Source organism: Myotis myotis, unplaced genomic scaffold, assembly GCF_014108235.1.
Source record: "Myotis myotis isolate mMyoMyo1 unplaced genomic scaffold, mMyoMyo1.p scaffold_m19_p_8, whole genome shotgun sequence".
Lineage (NCBI taxonomy): Eukaryota > Metazoa > Chordata > Mammalia > Chiroptera > Vespertilionidae > Myotis > Myotis myotis.
The window spans coordinates 35,268,093-35,287,606 of record NW_023416390.1 but is presented as its reverse complement, the minus strand read 5'-3'; the positions used below and the strand labels follow the sequence as shown (position 1 = coordinate 35,287,606).

The following is a 19,514-nucleotide window of genomic DNA, read 5'->3' as shown; positions in this document are numbered from 1 at the left end:
CCGAGTCCCAGACATAGGCCAAGGGGCAGGTGGCAGCCTGCTAAACTCTCCAGGAAGGCCAGGGTAAGGGATGACAACTTGGTTGCCATGGTTTCTGTAACCCACGCAAAGAAACCAGTTTGGGAAGCTGATTCATACTCAAAGAACAACGGAGCCAGCAGGTACCCGGGAAATCATCTAGGGTAACCCCTTGGCTTGACAGATGAGGCCACTGGAGCCCAGATCCCTGCTAGGCACACATCATAGCCCGGCCAGGCCTGAGCTCAGGGTGCCTGCAGGGTCCTCCCATCAGCCTGAGGGTCATGAGCTGGGTCAGGTTGAGCTTCTGAGGTTCCATGAAGGCCTGAAGTTGGTTGCTGACTCCCTGAGAGGGTTGGAATTTTGGAGGAGGGGCCTCAGATCCCCAATGTTAAGAGCCCTAGCAGCATGGCAGAAGCCCCCCACGAGTACTTCTCACCTCCCCTGTCTGACACAGCGAGGCCACTGACTTCCCTGGCTGCAAATGGGAGATGCTCCTACCCGTACCCAGAGTGTCTGGTCCCAGGCTGGATTTGACTAGGAAGGGAACAGAACTCTACCTGAGGCTTTAATTAGCCATTAAGTTTTTAAATACAAGGCTAATCACTTTTTATAAAGTGCGTGGGTAAAATAGGAAAAGGACTCCTTTTTAAGTGGAAGCTACGTGATATGCCAACACAGGGATGATATCGTGGGTGTCTGCAGTTCTCTGCCATCGTCATCCTTGTGTGATTCACTGGTACAGCACGAACGCAGCTCTGGCTCTCTGTGGAGACTGGATGCTGGGTGCAGAGGGGGAGCCCTGCTGCCACTGCTGCTGGGTGACTCAGATTCCCTTCTGGGACTCAGTTTCCTTCTCTATAATGGGGGCTCAGGTTAGGCCAGTGGTTCTCAACCTTCCTAATGCCGCGACCCTTTAATACAGTTCCTCATGTTGTGGTGACCCCCAACCATAAAATTATTTTCGTTGCTACTTCATAACTGTAATTTTGCTACTGTTATGAATCGTAATGTAAACATCTGATATGCAGGATGTATTTTCATTGTTACAAATTGAACATAATTAAAGCATAGTGATGAATCACAAAAACAATATGTAATTATATATGTGTTTTCCAGTGGTCCTAGGCGACCCCTGTGAAAGGGTCGTTCGACCCCCAAAGGGGTCATGACCCACAGGTTGAGAACCGCTGGATTAGGCCATCTTTGAGGTCTGTTTCAATTCCTAGGTTTTTGGATTCCTCTCACTCTGAGGATGACTTCCCCAGGCACCTGCACAGATTTCTGACACAGTCTTGCTTTCAGGCCACATAAGGTTACTCTGTGAAGGCACATCCCCTGTGAGGCATGTCTGCCTGCTTAGAAGGAAACAGGAAAGTTTCCTTTCATTTGTACTATTTCTGATGCACACACAACTTTTAGAAAAATCCTGGCAGGCACACCTCTGTGTTTAAATGATGATGTAACTTCTCTGGGCCTCAGCAAACCACAGGCTCTGTCAGGTCATTGAGCGCCTGGCAGGACCTCTCAGCATTTAGTCTAAAGAAAGAGTGATGCCGAAAACTACGTCTTAGGCAAAACTCACTAGAAACACACAACCCCAAAGCTATGCAGATGCTCTGTGCCCCACACTTGCAGACACTGGCCCACCTGCGGATCCAGCAGGGGACCTGAAGGTCCTGACAGGGGCCTCTGTCAACTCTTTATGCTCCTTTGTGCACATCGTAACAAGTTTGTTATTGTGTTTCCAAGTCTAGTGCAAATCAGAAGCAGTAAATGACCAGGTGAGCAGCCACCGGCTGTGGGCAGGAGTCAAGGCCACTGGCAGTCATGAAGGCAGAGGGGCTCTAGCTCTTAAAGGCCTTGGGGGTTCCTAGTGCTCTTCTCCCTGGGGTGACAGAGAGGAGAGTAAGAACAGCTCGCTGTTCACAGGCACTGTGGCAGCCGGCTCCCTGAGTGCCACAGCTGGGACGCTGGCGCTTTTGCTTTGTTGTTTTAAATCTGTGCTGCTCCATGTTTGGGATGTCACCAGGCAGAGCTCAGAGTGTGGAGGTGTCTAGTGAGGCCAGGACGTGCGTCTCCCCAGCCTCCTTCCCCTCCATATTTGGACACTGCCGTCACATTTTCCTCAGTTACCCAGCTGTTGCCATGGAGAGCACGGTGTTTGTTTAGCAGGACAAACATTTTCTTCAGATTACAGCAGGCTGGCCTTGGGGACTTGGCTCCTACCAGGAAGACACAAACGTATTATAAATCTTGGGTTGTAACATACCGCCAGCTTGTGGACACGGAACACAGGCTGTGAGATCCTGTTATATAAAGTGCAAAGGCAGGCAGGATTAATCAGGCTGTGAGAAGTCAGACTGGTGGTGTGTGACCAGGGTTGAGTGGTGGCTCAAGGACCACCAGGGGTATCTGGGGGGCTGGGGACACGGGTGCTCAGTTTGTGGACATATATCAAGCTGTGACCTTATGATTTGGGACTTTTCTGTGTGTATTTATACTTTCATTTCAAAAAGCCAATTGCCTTAAGTGATTGAGCCTATTTCAGATTTTCACAAGGAAATGAACTTCCCCTTAAGCTCAAGGCTATTGAATGAGAGCAGCCTTACCTATCCTGGGGTGGCCATGGTAAGTGGAACTGGGACCCAGGCTATGCTTTTGTTCCCTTTTTTATTTTTATTTTTTTTTTTACTATTTCTTATGGAACCTCTTAAAATATGACAGTAGAGAGGATAGTGTAATGAATCCCCATGAACCCATCGGTCAGCTTCAAAGAGTTTTAGCTCTGGCCCCCTCCTTCCATCCCCACCTTTTCCCCCTCCTGTATTATTGTGAAACCCATCTCAGACTATGACCTCATTGCAGACTGCACTTTCTAACGGCCCTCTGTGCGGCAGAGGCAGTGCTTGCCACCGGAGGTATGATCAATGACCCGAGTCAAGGCCTGAGCTTAGCCCCTTCCTTGGGTCTGACTGTTCTCCAGGGACAGAGCCAGCGTGTAGACATCTGTGAAGGAGGCAGCAAAGGAACCTCGAGGGGCAGGTGTGCAGGCCCCAGCTTCTCTGGCAGCCCCTTTCCTTCCTGGGCCCCTGGCACCCTGGACCATGAGCACCACCCCCAGAACTGGAAACCCAGCTTTCCCGGGGCTCCCCAGGGCTTGGGCAGTGCTGGCATGAGCAGGTGCTCCATAAATGTTTGTGGAAGGCAGGAGGCAAAGTCTGATTTGATGGGCACATTGGTTTTGCCAACTTGGCAATTTGAGGTCGGTCCATTAGAGCTGTCGGTGCTGAGTGATGCATTTTCTGGAAAGATGAAGTTTGGGATGATTTGGTTTGGTTTGTTGTTTCACATTTCTGCATGCTCACTTGACTCTCTTTGCAAAAAAAGATTGTCTTCCACCTAAGGTAATCATGTGACTCCTACTCAGTGAGCCCTACTCAGTGTCCCCGGTGGTGGGCCATGAAAGCCAGGAGCTCCTGCAAGGAGCTAAGCGAAGCCCTCAGGGCGTGATGGAAGCGAAGTGTGTGGTGCTCTTTCCTGAGGATGTCTGTACGCCTGGGGTGGGGCCAGCTGAGCGCTTAGTCCTTTACATACAGCCAGAGATAGCTCTCCTGGCAATGAAATATCTCCTTTTAAACAAATTACTTCTGTTACAGTGTCTGTGTTCCCATTGTAACGGACAGTGATGATGAAAGCTAGCCTCTGTTGGACACTGACTGCATCCCAGACACCTTGCATGGGCTGCATCCTTTCACCCTCCCAGCAGCCAGTAGGAGGCAGGTGCTGCTGTGGCCCCATCTGACAGATGAGGAAACAGGGACAGGGAAGGAAACTTGCTCAAGACCACACGGTCAGAAAGTGGGGGACCCACGGAAGCCCCACCACCCAGGAGCTACTCATGTAACCACTCAGCCTTCATAATTCACTCAGCAAAAAAGGACTGGCTGCTTGTCTGAGGAGGACTGCCGGATGACATAGGAGGTGTCCAGGAAGTTGGGTGGGCAGCCCCTTGGCAACTCCACTGAAGCCCTCTGAGAGATCTTGCTTCCACCTTGCCCATGCCCTGCAATCCTGTTAAAGTATGAGTCACGTCTTACATAGAACTCTCCAGCAGTTCCCCATCTCAGAATAAAGCCAGAGTCCAGGTTCTGCCACTTTGATGTGCAGATCTGGCTCTGATCTAATATCACTCTCCTCTTGCCTTGCCCTCTGCTCCAGACTCAGCCATCTTCTTCAAACTCCCTGCCTCAGGACCTTTGCACTTGCTGTCCCTACCTAAAATATTCTTCCTCTGCATCCAGCTAGCCTGCTCTGTCACTCTGTTCAGTTTGTCTTCATTCAGGTTCTTTTAAAAACAAAGTCTGGGTAGAGGGTTACACTTTACTGAGAGATGCAATCCCAGGGCAGCCATGGTGAGGGAAAGGGAAATGAAGAGGAAAAGGCAGGACACACACATGTGATGACGTCCTAATGATGAGGCCCTGCTTCACGGACACCCAGCATATCACTCAGCCCCTGGAGATCTCATCAGCAAGACTCCCCCCCCCCCCCCCGAAAAAAAAAGAAAGAAAGGAAAAGAGAGGAAAGGAAAGGACAGACAGAAAGCTTCAGAACGCTCCAATCAATGGAGGGATGGAGAGAGGACTTAGCCACTGACCACTTCCGCTGACCTGTCCCCTGTGGCCAAAGTTCACCCCAGGGAGTGTGATTGCTCTTGGGTCCAAATGCAAATTAAGGCACATCAGTCTGTACTTACAGTGCAGTGCTTCAATGGTTCCTAGTCGTTTCCCAGATAACTTATGTGTAATTTATGTGTAAACTCCTCACTGGCCTTTCTCCCTTCTGCACTCTGCCTACTTCTGCACTCCACTTGGATCCCCTTAGTCAAACACTGGAAATGCCTGCAGGGCCTGGAACTCATGTGCTCCCACCTGCTCTGCCCTCCTCACAGGGTAACACCCGCTCCTCACAGCCTCACCTCTCCCCCTGCCTGCAGCCTGGTTTCAGGGTCTCCTGTAACTTGTGATGCTCAAGATTTCTGAGATCCCAGACAACCTGTAGGGTCCCAGGCCCTGCCAGCCACTCAGTGGGAACCGGTGTACAGTGCGGCCTTGACTTACGAGTTTAATTTGTTAAGGAGCTTGTTAACTCAAATTACTCTGTCAACTCAAAGCAAAAAATCGGCTGAGAGACAGCTCGTATCTCAAAAAACTTGTTAGTCGGGACACTCGTAAGTCAAGGCCCCACTGTATTTCCCAAAGTTCCCACATGCTGGGCAGTGGTCATCAGTGCTCTTGTTGCCTTCTCATGAGGCCATCAGCAGCTTGCCATGTCAGGGCTGTGGCTGCCTAATTCAACTGCCTTCCGAATTCACGGCAGGTGGGCGCTCAGTGAATAAGAACAAAAATACCCATGAGATACCTGTGAATGACCCTGACTGCTACCCCCTCACTTGGCAAAGTATGAAGAAAGACCCTGATGGGACAGCCACGGAAAGGCTGCACGCTTTCTGGCTGACAACATTTCTCTCGTTTGCCAGCTTCCTTCAGGAGCCAACATGAATGAATTTGCTGGATTTGCCCCCAACCCCAGTAGCCCCACAAAGGAGCCCATGGATCCCACACCCAATGGGGTCTTGCTCCAGGAAGATGTCGACATGAGCAGTGGCTCAAGCGGAAATGAGACCAACGAGAACTGCTCCACAGGGCGGGACTCGCAGGGCAGTGACTGTGACGACAGTAGCAAGGAGCTGGGGATGCTGGTGGAGTCACCCGATTCTCAAGAGAGGTAGGGGCAGCCGGGGCCCGTGGAGGCAAGGCCCTTGTTTGTCTTTTCAGGGTCTCATTCTGTTGTAATTTGATTGCTTCACCATCTTTAAATCATGATGATCAACTTTTTCCAGATTTTTGAAAATCTTGTTAACTTAGAATAACTAAAATGTACTAGGGTTTGTCCTTCCTAATGATGCCACTTGGCCATTGAAGATCCGATTGCCAACAGATCGGTAGTGCATAATGAGATCTTAGGAGGCTGCGTGTCAGGTAACCTCGCCTGCAGCTGAGTGCTTTGTAGAACATGAACATGCTCCTTTAGCACTGGCTCTTCATCTCCCAATACCTACTTTTCCTGGTCTCTGAAGGCTTTGTTTCAGTTTTACCTTACCCTCGTGTTTCTCACTGTGGTGTGATCCAGCCTGTTATCGCTGATTAGATGGAGGAGCTGTGGGTGGAAGAGTCTCTGAGTTCTGTCTTTATTTCTTGTCCTTACAGTCCAGGTGCCTACAGCCTGATACTGGCGAAGTCTGAACACAACCCATCTACAAGCGGCTGCAGGTAAGGCCAGTTAGAACCTCCTTGACTTAGAATCTTAGGAGAAACCAAGAGATTTGTCCTTGGAGGTTAGGTTTGGGGGATATGTGACTTGTTTTAAGCTTCTTCTAGAACCTATTGGTCTGTGTTGTGAACCCAGCTGTGCCCTTCCAGTCACGACTGTCCCTGCAGGCTGCCCTGAGCCCCCCATGTTGCTCTGGGTCTATTGCTCCTCCAGCTCTATCCAAGCAGACCTTGTCTGCGTCTGAGACCTGTTCATCTGGAACTTCCTCACCCTGTTTAGGTATTTGTAACAAGTGTATCCTTAGTTTCCTATCCACAGACACTTTCATATCTCACTGGAGCCACAGCCAGCTCTTAGTCCTGGGCATGAGGGCTCTTTGCCATCGTAGACACCTGATGTCCACCATTCTCTCCGCACCTTCTGCTCTACACACGTCCATCTCCTTCAGCAGGTGCCCACCTGCCCTGCCTTCCCCGTCTCTGCTCCTTAAGTTTGAAGATCCTTCTATAAATCTCCTCTCCTCTTGGGGGTCTTCCTAAACTCATTATTCACGTTTATGCCCCAGGAAGCCACTGCTGTCCTCTGTATTCTCCATCACTTAATCATCTTCTAGCTGAGGCAGACAGGAAGGCCCAGCTCAACCATCAGTCTGCTCAGCCAGATTCTGAGGGTCGATCAGCAGGCCTTGCTGGGCACAGCCTGGCTCTCACTCGTGGGGAAAAGAGCCAGCTGGAGGGATGTCTGACCCATTCACTTGTGTTAAAGCAGTGGTTCTCAACCATGGGTGAGTCGTCTGCCCCAAGAGATATGGCAATGTCTAGAGACATTTTGGTTGTCACAGCTGGTGAGGGTACTGCTGGTCTCCAGTAGTTGTTAACCTAAAAATAAAAGGCCAAAGTGAGAGGCAACAAGCATTTATTGTAGGTAAAAAAGAACAGCTATTTAGGACGCACTGATTCAGGCAGAAACCCAAATAGTGTTCCAATTAGGAGGCAAAGGCAAGGGGTGTTTATGAGAAAGGGAAGGGGAGCAATTATATCCATAGAAGGAAGGCATTCTGTAGTGCAAATAAGGTAACATAGTGACACTAGTTCTAAACACTGTTTTTAATTTTCAGTCTGGTGGCTAAATATCTGCTTTCCTGTTACCTTTGTAAACAGTTCTTTGGGACACAATGTTGCCCTGTTTTAACACTCCAAAGTTTTGAGGAGCAAGACTACAAGGCAGCTTGCTTGGGGATGGCAGCTCCAACTCCATTTTAAAGTGCCTCCATTTATGTTATTTTTCACATGGGTGAGGCCAGGGATGCTGCTCACCATCCTGCAGGCACCACAGAGAACTGTATGGACCAAGATGTCCTAGTGCCAGGTTAAGAAACTGGACCAGACGGACATCTCTTCAGAAAAGGGACCCAGAAAGCTAACGTCTGATCTTTTTCACTCTAGTAGTGAGCAGTCTGCCAAAGCCAACACGCACAAGGAACTGATCAGAACGCTCAAGGAGCTGAAGGTCCACCTCCCCACAGACAAGAAGGCCAAGGGGAAAGCCAGCACGTTGGCGACCTTGAGGTACGCCCTGAGGAGCGTGAAGCAGGTGAAAGGTATGCCTACCTCATGTGTTTGTTCCAGCCTGTAGAAGTGAGTGTCAGATCCCCCCACATTACCGCTTGGACTGTGTTGGCTTTCAAGACTCAATCCTGACACTGAAGAAAGAAACTTCGGGGTCTCGTGGAGCTGTCACAATTGAAAATCTCAGTTCACTGGGAGCTGTCTATTGCACTCGACTTTTAGAGGAAGAAATAAAGCGGATAGAAAGCCAGCTGATAGCAGAAACCTATGTACAACATAAAGCTTCTGTGCTGTGGGCTAGGTCAGGTCATGGTGAGGAGGGTACAGCATCTTCCAAGCTCTGGCTGGAGCGGGTGACCACCGACGGCCCGGTGATGTGGGCAGCTCAGAGTGGAATTGAAGCGAAACATCCCATAGTGTTTAGCTGAGGACTTGCCCCTCCTTTAAAAGAAAACATGAAGGGACCCCAGGGGTGGGTGGGTTTAACAGAGCTCATCCTTGAAAGGCAATATCTTAGAGCTTCTTCATTCAAGACCCCGGGCTCTTTATTTCTTTTTGTTTTAAATATGTTTTTGTTTATTTTTAGAGAGAGGTAGGGAGAGGGATAGAGATATAGAAACATTGATGAGGGAGAAACATCATCAGTTGGCTGCCTTCTGCACGCCCTCTACTGGGAATTGAGCCCACAACCCAGGCATGTGCCCTGACCGGGAATCGAACCGCCTCTTGGTTCGTGGGTTGAAACTCAACCACTAAGCCACACCTTTATTTCTTGTTTATCTAAAAATGTGTGAGTTTCAATGGTGGTGGGCTTTGGATCAGGAAGGCAGGCAGGGCAGAGTGCCTCCTTCCATCACAGGTGCATGGTAACAGGACCTCCGAAATCCAGCCTCCATCCACCTGTGGGCATGTTTGGATTTTATCATTCGATGGCAGCATGTGACAGCTTTTGGCGGTAGTTGGTGGATTAGAGAAAGGCTTTTGTCTAAGGACACATTGCAGGAACCTTCACAGATGCAGGAACCTATGAGCAAACACTGCAAACCCAACATGTTAGCTCATTGGGCTCAGACACTTTCCATTTCAATCAACTCCAAGCCCATAAGTATCTGCCTTCACTTGCTCCTGCCACCAGACCTTCCACTGGGCAGACACCCCATGTCCTGGGTCTCTGGTCACCTCGGTGCCTCTGCCTCCAGGCCAGGACCCTGTGCTCAGGGTCACCTCAGGATGGTTTAGCTATAAAGTTGGTCAAGAGGTCCTCGCAGCCTGGCCTCTCAGTCTGCTGCTGGGAAACGGGATGAGAACTTTGAGAATTCTTAAATGTCTTCAGTGCCTCAGAGAAACAGTAGAAGTCTTGGGGCAGGTATGCATGTGTGCAGTCCTAGTCTTGCAACAGGGGACACTCCATGGACCCTTGTCATTACAGTGAAACCCCCAGCCCCTGCACGTGGAGGGATTTCTTAGCTGTTTGGTCCACTGACGAGAAGCTGAGTCAGAGGGAAAGTCAGTACAGTGGGACCTTGACTTACTAGTTTAATTCATTCTGTGACAGCTCGTAACTCAAATTACTCGTATGTCAAATCAATTGTGAACGAGTGAGACACGTGATGCTGGGCTGATGTTGTGGCGTTCACTGTGACGTTCGCTGCGCCAACTAGCGGTGGGGTATCTGAAGCTGGCTCGTAACCCGAATTTTAACTCGCAACTCAAAGCAAAAAATCGGCCGAGAGACAGCTCGTATCTCGAAAAACTCGTTAGTCGGGACACTCGTAAGTCAAGGCCCCACTGTATCTCCTTGGGGTAGATGTGTGAACCCTCCCACCACTTGACCTTCACTTACGTATTTCACACATGCACTGAGTCCCAGTGGACACCACACATCAGAAACGTGCTTAAGAGTAGAAAAAAACTCCAAGGCTGATAGAAAGGTGAAACAGTGCTTTATTCTGTTACCATCAGCTACTATCTCAAGGTACAGCCTGCAGTCAAAGCAAAGCCTGTCACCAATGAGGATACCAAGCCACGTTTCAAATAGTGTTCACATTTCTAATGTTTGGATGAATTCCATGGGAAGGGCTTGTTTCATGTAGTCTGGCTGGGAGAGTTTGTGCCAGACATGGAAAGTGGCTATGTGCTGGTTTGTGTGGCCTTTTAAGGGGTCCTCTTCAGCCTCTTGGCCATGGCTGGGTCACCCCAAAGCCATGCCAGATGTTCCAGGATGAGTGGCCCTTGTCTTCAGGGTCTGTTCTGAGCAGTTTGTTCCACATGTTGTTTCTTGTGCCCAGTGACCTTAGCAGTCGATTCTGTTTGGATGGGATGTCAGTTGAGACCACCACGGGAGGCAGAGCAGGGGTACCACAGCCATCCTGCATGGACATGATGACATTGCATCATGATTGACCACCTCGTGGGGAAAGTGAGCATTAGGTGGAACTCTGTGGCCTTGTCATTTAAGATAATGTGTATTTATTGTTTACAAAGTTCTGTAACCATCGGCCTTCTGATTTTCAGGGGAAACCCCCAAATTTCTGTTTTGCCTTTGTCTTTCTGTGATCCGTTCTCTCAGTGTCCAGGAGATGGTCTCCTGGCCCACTTTTCATGAGAAAAGTGAGTTAGGAGCTGCCTCTTGGTCTCTCCTGCAGCCAACGAGGAGTATTACCAGCTGCTCATGTCCAGCGAGAAGCACAGCTGCGGCCCGGACGTGCCCTCCTACACCATAGAGGAGATCCGGAGCGCCACCTCCGAGGCCATTATGAAGAGCACGGTGAGTGTCTCCTGCGGGGAGTCCTCCTTCGGTGAGCTGGTGACCGCCTGGCCGGTGGCTTGATGGCAGCAGAGTTTGGAGTTGCAGGAAGTGAGTTCAGACCTTAGAAAAAGAATGTAGAGTCAGTGGTTCAGAAGTCCTGCTCCAGATGTCTCCCAGACCCTGTGCTCTCCTGGCCGCTCCACCCGGCACCTCACACACCGTGACCAAGCACAGTGCACTTCAGGGTGAGGACACGCCAGGGGCAATTGGTTCACTGTTCAGGGCTTCATCGGGGGGTGCCCTGGGATTAAACTCAGCTTCATAAGACTCCAAACCTCATGCATTTTATTTTATTATTATTTTTTTAAATCTTCACTTGAGGATATTTTTCCATTGATATTTTAGAGAGAGTGGAAGGGAGGGGAAGAGACAGAAAAGTCGATGTGAGAGAGACACATCAATTGGTCGCCTCCTGCACCAGGGCCAGGAAACACGCCTGCACTGAGGTACATGTCCTTGACCGGGATCGAACCTGGGACCCTTCAGTCCACAGGCTGGCACTCTACCCACTGAGCAAAACCAGCTAGGGCCAAACCTGATGCATTTTAAAGTGGCTGATAAAGGTGGGGCCCTTGGAGGTCGGGACGAGGAACAGGTTGGCCGTGCCCTGAGCCCCCATTTCTCAGAGAGCAGCATTTCTCAAAGCTGTCTGGAAAACTGGGCTCCCCCACTCCTTCTCACCTTCCTCCAGTACTCCCCACCCCCCCAACCAGTCCTTAGCTCAAGAGGTCCAGAGCCCTGCAGCCCCCAGACAGTCCCCGGCACCCCAGGAGAGGGACACCCCAGCCCTGGTGACAAAGGGGGAGGTGTGCAGGGCCCTTCTACCTCTCAATTCAGACGCCAGGGGCTCTGTACCCAAGAATACTGAATGGATGACACCTGTGGGAATCCGCACCCCTGGGTTCCTTTTGGAATGGAGCCCCAATGTGATTCTTCAAGTAATATCCTGTTTGGTTGCCAGTATATATGAGGGGAAATAGAGTTATTCTGGTCGGGACTGAAGGTCCCAGAGGCCTTCCCTGACCCTCCGTGCCCCTTTCCTGTCACCTGTCCCACCCGTGTGCCCGTCCTGTTCCGGCCCCTCTGCCCATTCTGACCCGAAGATGTTCTTCCTTTCCAGGACATGTTTGCTGCGGCTGTGTCCCTGGTCACCGGGAAAACCCTGTACATCTCCAACCAGGTGGCCTCCATCTTCCACTGTAAGAGAGACACCTTTCACGATGCCAAGTTCGTGGAGTTCTTGGCGCCCCATGACGTTAGCGTGTTCCACAGCTCCACCACGCCTTACAAGCTTCCTCCGTGGAGTGTCTGCAGTGGGACAGGTGAGGGGAAGGGAGTGCTGCCCATGTCACCTCTGCTGGAGACCAGCACAGCCGTGGCGGCCTCTGTCCCAGGGGAGAGATCAGAAGTTGTTCAGAATAAATTTAGAGAGAAAACTAGTCTTTTCATGAATTTCAGAGAGGGAGCAAACATCTCAGAGGCTTTTAGGACATGTTAGGCATTTTAGAAATGAAGTTCTGAGAAGCTGGAGTCTGAGGTGAGTCTGCGGAGGGGGGAGAGCCCAGGCGCATCTGGGGGCATTAGACCCCTGGCTGTAAACTCTGGAATGTGCCGCGCTCATGAATAGATTTCATTTTAGCCAGAACTGGGATAAAAGCTCTCTGAGGCTTCGCTTTGAGCTCTGGCAGGTTTGTGCCACACCTTGGCTCTGATTCTGGTACTGTCTTTAGGAGCACCCAGCGCTCTCCATACGTCGTCGTGTCATTGGGTGGGTGACTGTAGGCTTTTTCTTTCAGATTCTTCCACTCAAGAATGCATGGAGGAGAAGTCTTTCTTCTGCCGTGTCAGGTAAGCCCAGTGACAGGTCTTCCTAAACTTGAAATGGCCCAACCAGTTCATCCTGAGCACCTGGTGGGAGGTGCAGGAGGCCCAGACGTCTCCCTCCAGTCCGTGCTCCACTCCGGGCGGGAAGGCCACGAGCCTGGCTGTGCTCCCATCTTTGGAGCGAGGGGCCATGCAGCACTCATACTTCTAAAAAAGTGAGTGAAAAGAAAGCACGTGGCCAGAGCTGCATTTTAAATGTTCACAAGGGGTTAAGACAGCCTGGTCAACAGTGGGGTGATTTCAGCCAGTGCTCACTGAGGATGGCAGCCTGAGGAGCCGGGACTTGCTGTCCATCACCTGGAAACGGGCCAGGGGCCTTACCTGGGGAGGCGTGTATCCTGGGGTCCTTGGGGACCCCAAAAGTACATGCAGCCTTCGGTTTGAATGTATATTTTTTTAAGTGCATTTTCCTGGGGAGAGCTCCGTAGCTTTCCCAACGGGCTTTTAGCCTAAAACGGGGTGACCAGATAAGCCTCCAGCTGCAGTGTCAGGAGCGACCCCTGGCCAGACAGCGGTGCCCTCAGAAAGTGGAGCAGGACCCCACTGTTGGAGCAGCATCCCTTTCCCTAATTAAAACGCAAACTGTTCTAGAGACAGCTCAATAGATCTCTCAGGGCTGATGACTGTGACTTACCCTGTGACGTCATCGGAAATCTGAGGGGCTGGGTGGTGGGCCCAGCTTCTCAGGTGGAGATGAGGCCCAGACAGCATGCCAAGGGCTGCCCATCCATCTACCAGTATGCTGTGGTGGGATGGGAGGGCATCTTTACAACAAATGAAGGGATTGCTGAGATGACAGCCAGCTGTGGGGGAGGAACAGTTCCTTCTGTCATAACTCCACCCTCTAATGGCACCCTCCTCTTCAGCTTCGGGAAGAACCATGAAGACGAGATCCACTACCACCCGTTCCGTATGACGCCTTACCTGGTCAAGGTGCCGGAGCAGCAGGGTGCTGAGAGCCAGCTGTGCTGCGTGCTGCTGGCAGAGAGGGTGCACTCCGGCTACGAAGGTGACTGCCAGGCCCAGGCCAGCCAAGGGCTCCTCTGGTCCCTCAGTTACTCCCCTGGCTCAGATGTAATGTCTGTTCGGTGGACTCCAGCGCAGCCCTCCCCAGCCATGGACAGGGTCTCCATGTCCCTCGAGACTCAGCACACCCACCTTTGTCACCTGGCCCTCCTGGGACCCTGCCACACCACCTCCCCACGCATTTAAAGGGTCTGTGTGCCAACATCTCACCCATGTCCGGGCCATCACTGTGACCGTGGGTGCCCTTCCCCTTCCCCACCCACTGCCTTCCATCCATGCAGTGAGAACAGCCCTGACAGACTGGGCCCAAGTCCCTCCCATCCTTGTGTACACCCAGGCCTTGGCCCTGGTCCCTCTGAAGTGCAGGGACACCAGCTCTTCCTCAGAACCCCAAGCCATCCCCACTCTTACCTCCCACTGAGTCTGCCGTCCTCCTGACACCAGGTTCCTGCAGACAGTTGGCCCCCTAACTCCCTGTTTGCTCCTAGCGCCCCCTCCCCATCTCTGCCTATAGAAATCTAGTCTCTGCAGCAGGCTTATCTCGCCAGGTGTCCTTTCCTGGTCCTGCCAGCTCCTCAGGCCACCCCCCCCAAATTACCAAGTCTGGGTTCTTCAAGCATCCTGATCATGTCCTCCTAATGACCCCCCGTACCAAGCTGTGACATAGTCAGCAGGAGTTTCTGAGAAGCCTGTGTGTAGCGTGCGGTTTTGTAAATGGGAAGTCCTGGCTTCCCTGACTAGGTCTGGCCCACAGAGCCGAGGGACTGGCGAGGGCTCTCGGGCTGCCGTCAGAGCCTGTCACTGAACGAAGCATGTGGTTTTCTAGTCATTGTCATGTAACTACAAAATGTGTGCATTCCTCAGAATCAGACATCTGAGCAAAATTCTGTTCTTTCAGCCCCTAGAATTCCTCCAGAAAAGAGAATTTTTACGACCACACATACACCCAATTGTTTGTTCCAGGACGTAGACGAAAGGTAAGCCCCGTGTGCTGCCCCCGCTGCCCATGCACGCCTTGTGCTCACCCTTGTCTCAGAACCAGTACTGCATCCCCAGGCCCGCAGGTTCCCTCCCTAGACATTTAGCGTCTGTCGTTGTCTTGGTAATTACTTCATAACTAAGGAAAGCTCAATCAATGTTCATGGTTTTGACACTGAAGCTGTTAAGCTAAAGCTAAGCCTGCATGTTATGTGTGGTAATCAACAAAAGCATTTGAGGATGTTTAAGCAATGAGATAATTGTGGAATTACACTAAAAACCTCCTGACATAAAAAGACTGTAAATGGGGCTGTCAGGGGAGCTGGTAATTGTTCTAAGACTGTTTAAACTCGTTTCAAGGTTAGACACGGATAAGCACTGGTACAAGTGGGGATGGTGCGCCAGGGACAGGTGCACATCAGTGGGCAGGTTCCCAGCACAAGTGCACCTTCCAGCCTGCGTGTCACCTGCACCCTCTGTCCAGAGCCTCGTTGGGGTGTCCCAGCCAGGATGCTGCAACTGCTGGGAGCACTGACATCTGAGGGTTTGCCGGCATTGGGCCAGGGCCCTGGTGTGCCTTCCCCAGCTCCTTCTGCACAGAAAATGCTCCAGGCTGCTGGCAGTCGGGGAGGAGTTTGCTCAGAAGACCCACGGGAAGTAGACTGAGAAGAGCCAGCATGCTGCGCTTTCTGAAATGGGCCAGTGTCACCTCCACCGACACCGTCAAGAGTTAGGTCCTCTCCACTGCCCACCCCTGGGCACAGAGCTTGAGGTCTCCTGGGAAAGGTCTGCTCCCAGGTGGCCTGGGATCAGCGGCCTCCAGCTCCGGGCTGCTCAAGTGCATGCTGCCCACCACCTGTGTCAGAATGACTGAGAGGAGGCTTCAAGGCACAGGTTCCTGGGCCCCACCAGCCCTGCCCAACCAGGATCTCAGAGGGTGGGGCTGGGAGCTGCATTTGTGAGGCAACCCCAGCATAATTTTTATTCCTCCAAAAATCTAAGAACTTCTATCTGCAACCCACCCCAGGAATGTACTTAACTCACATGCAGAAGGATTGGCGAGCAGGCACACCTAGTCAGCACAGCCTTCCTCAGCAAAACCACCTCCTCCTCCTTCCCCTCATCTCCTCTCTTCCTCCTTCCTCTGTCTCCCGTTCCTTCTCCCCTTCTTCCTTCCTCTTCCACTTCCTGCCCCCTCTTCCTCCTGTTCCTCCTCTTCTTCTTCCCTCCTCTTCCCCTTCCTCCTCCTTCTCTTCCCCCTCCCTCCTGGCCAGGCCTGGAACTGGGAGGACGCCAAGAACATTCTGTACATCCGGCCAAAGGAAAACACAAGGCCCAAGAGAGTTCTCCCCCGCAGGGAACAGGGGGGCCTCTCTCAGACTCAAAGGAGACTGTCCTTCCACATGAGCAGAAGAGTTGGGAAAACATCTGTGTGGATGCAAGAACGCTGCCCGAGGAGAGGAAGGCTGGGGTGCAGCTCAGAAGAGGGGAGAGCGGCCAGGCTGCAGAGGGCACAGGGCAGCAGAGGGGACAGGACTCTGGGAAGAGGGACACTAACGATTTCTTGGAAAACAAACAGCTTTTACAAGAAGATCAGTGGGCACTGAGGGCAGGTCTCCAGGCAGTACTGGTGACCCCCCAGGGAAGCCACAGTAAATAAGAAGTAGATACAGTGGCCACAGTAACAGGAGCAGGAAAACCTCTTGGGCTGGAGAAGACATGCAGGCAGGGGTTCCAGGTGCAGGCTTGTTAAAAAGTTTTCAAAACTTGTTAAAAATATCCAGTCCAAAAAAATTGAACATAAATAATATCCATGCCAGACCATATCTGGCCAAACTTAGGAAGCACAAAAAAGAAAAATATCTTAACAGAAGAAGAAAAACATTTTCATGATTGATTCTTTCAGGAAATGGACACAAAGCTAAAACCACTCAGCTTATGACGGGTAGGACCTTGTAGGGTCTTGTTTTGTATTACAGACCCATGGGGATGCTGTAGTCTTTCACTAATTAATTGAAAGACTGCTTCTCTGTTAGCCTAATTCCTAAATTTTGATCCTGTAAATGGGGCTATCATGGGAGCTGGTAGTTGTTTTCTTTCCTTGTGAATGGTTGTAGAGATGGTCTGCTCCCCTGTTTGGAGGCTGCATTATGGAATGTGTCCCCAAGCACAACGGCAGGGGTGACACGCCTGTGCACTTGTCTTGCAGAGCGGTCCCGCTCCTGGGCTACCTACCTCAGGACCTGATCGAGACCCCCGTGCTGCTGAAGCTTCACCCCAGTGACCGGCCCTTGATGCTTGCCATCCACAAAAAGAGTAGGTCCCTTCTCCTGGTGAATCCTAAAGGCTTTGACAAAAGCTGGTATGTGCCGGGGTGTCTCCCGAGGTCAGCACCCAGCAAAGATAGGTCAGACTGGCCTGCATCGTATGGGTGATGGATGCCCCACCTCCTGCGGGAGTCCTGGCACTGTCCGTGGGTCCTTTGTGGCCTGTGGCCTGAGTGACATCTTATCCTTACTGTTGGTATCCCCGGCAGGTGGGAGGAGGGGGCACAGGTTCAGCTGTGGTGGGCGAGGTAGTGGCCAGGCTGGGGTAGTGGTCACACGTGTGCCCCAAAGCCCAGGCCTCATAGATACAAATGACATGTGGAGACGTCCAGTGGAAGCTAACAGAGATGTGCGTCCTGAAACATCACGATGTGGCCAAAAACAAACATTTGTCGTGATTGAAAGTGGAACGGTTGTATGTATATATGCATAACCCATGGACATAGACAGTAGGGTGGTGAAGGACTGAGGGGGGAGGGGCGGCTAGAAAGGGTCAATAGGGGGAAAGGGGGAACATATGTAATACTTTTAACAATAAAGATTTTTTTTAAATATTTAATATCAATAAAATATAATAATTCAAAAAAAATAAAGTAAAAAGAAGACACACACACACACACAAAGAAAGCTGACTGAGACTGAGAGCTGCAGCTTAGACCAGCTGTTGGCAGCTCTTAAATTTTCAAATAGCCATGAACTCGAGGCATCTGGGCTTGTCTTTTCTCTTCCTGCGAACCTGACTGCTTCTCACCCCCGAACGCTCTTTCCCTCCTAGTCCTGCAGTCTGGCGGGCAGCCCTTCGACTATTCTCCCCTTCGGTTCCGCACCCGGAATGGGGAGTATATCACACTGGACACCAGCTGGTCCAGCTTCGTCAACCCCTGGAGCAGGAAGATCTCCTTCATCATTGGCCGGCACAGAGTCAGAGTGTGAGTGCTCCCAGGGCCCTGGGCCGCTAGGCAGTCCTGTGGGGACCTGCCCCTGCCCTGCCCTGCCCCCAAGTGGGAGGGGCCTAGTTCAAGCAGAGCTGTGAGGGGGAGGAAGAGGGTGGTGAGCAGGCAGGTGGCAGCCTGGGGGGCTGCAGAGAGGAAACGGGGCCTTGCAGGGGTGTGCAGCACAGCCTGACTGTCAGACCATGAATATCATGCAGGGGCCCTTTGAACGAGGATGTGTTCGCTCAGCCATGCGCAGAGGAACAGCCGGCCCTGCACCCCAGCATCCAGGAGCTCACGGAGCAGATCCACCGGCTGCTGCTGCAGGTGAGTGCCCACCCGCAGGACAATCCCTACCTTGTAGGCAGCCTGAGGACTGCTCTGAGTCCTGAGGTCCCATCCTTCCGGCGTCTCACTCTGCCCTGCACGCTGGTGCCTGTTCTCTCGTCCACTGTGTGGGTGGCTTGGGCAAAGTCTGTGCCAGGCCCCGACAGTTGGGCACACCTGCTGCTTGCCCAGGTTGGGGCAGCCCCAGCCTTGCACTTTGGGGTCTGTCTCTGACCTGCAGCCTTTTGCTAATAGCTGAAGGATGCAACTAGACCAGCCGTGGGCAAACTACGGCCCACGGGCCGGATCCGCCTGTTTGCAATGAATAAAACTAAAAAAAAAAAGACCGTACCCTTTTATGTAATGATGTTTACTTTGAATTTATATTAGTTCACACAAACACTCCATCCATGCTTTTGTTCCGGCCCTCCGGTCCAGTTTAAGAACCCATTGTGGCCCTCTAGTCAAAAAGTTTGTCCACCCCTGACCTAGACCCTTTCTCCCAACTCAGCTCCCGAGTCCTGGGTACTGACCCCACATGTCACCTCCCACAGGTGGATGGGGTCACTCCAATTCAGGATGCTGTGCTGGCACGAAGAGGGACTTGTGAACGCCTACCACTATCCTTGGGGACATAGTACTCAAGGAAAACTAGTGCGAGAACAGTAACCCCATGGCTGAGCCGCTCTCGGCTTCCTGGTCAGCAGACTGGGGCAAAACTGTAATATATCGAGTTTAGTTTCTAAAACCCTTACTAGAACCAAGATCGCCCCTCCCCCCCCGCCCCCGCCCCCATGTGAGCAGAGGACCTGTGATCCAGGGACCCTGGTGCTGTGGGCAGAGGCTGAGAGCTGTGAATCGGGCTTCGGGAAGACAAACCCACAGGCCAGCTGTGCCCCTCCCCCAACCCTGTACCTAAGCCTCCTGTCTGCTCTCTCCTCAGCCCGTCCCGCACAGTGGTTCCAGCGGCTATGGGAGCCTGGGCAGCAATGGGTCCCACGAACACCTCATGAGCCAGACCTCCTCCAGTGACAGCAATGGCCAGGAGGACGCCCGCAGGAGGAGAGCAGTACGTCCCTCTGCCCCGCCCCTGGGAACCTGTCTATGGTGCATGCGGGAGTCACAAAGCACATTCAACCAACCCTGGCTGCTCTCTAAGTTCTGTTCATGGGGAGTTACTTTATCATCTCTAAGAGTTGAAGAAGCAAGTCCTGGCCGGGTGGCTCAGTTAGAGCCTCGTCCCATACACCAAAAGGTTATGGGTTCAATCCCTAGGGCACATACCCAGATTGTGGGTTCGATCCCCAGT

At 51.8% G+C, this 19,514-nt stretch overlaps 1 protein-coding gene across 14 annotated transcripts in view; it reads left to right on the top strand.

The window, feature by feature from the left end:
- PER2 (period circadian regulator 2) overlaps positions 1–19,514 on the top strand; it is a 34,576-nt gene that overhangs the window by 853 nt on the left and 14,209 nt on the right. For 3 of the 14 annotated variants that reach the window (XR_004969253.1, XM_036319107.1, XM_036319105.1), the window contains exons 2-14: positions 3,678–4,100; positions 5,561–5,808; positions 6,291–6,353; positions 7,800–7,954; positions 10,568–10,689; positions 11,852–12,053; positions 12,528–12,579; positions 13,482–13,624; positions 14,540–14,618; positions 16,829–16,935; positions 17,722–17,875; positions 18,097–18,205; positions 19,149–19,274. Coding sequence is in view for 13 of the 14 variants with exons in the window: in XM_036319107.1 (XP_036175000.1) it covers positions 4,080–4,100; positions 5,561–5,808; positions 6,291–6,353; positions 7,800–7,954; positions 10,568–10,689; positions 11,852–12,053; positions 12,528–12,579; positions 13,482–13,624; positions 14,540–14,618; positions 16,829–16,935; positions 17,722–17,875; positions 18,097–18,205; positions 19,149–19,274 (1,581 nt within the window). In the remaining variant the exon portion in view is untranslated. The other 11 variants (XM_036319109.1, XM_036319106.1, XM_036319108.1 and 8 more) reach the window with 11 other exon arrangements.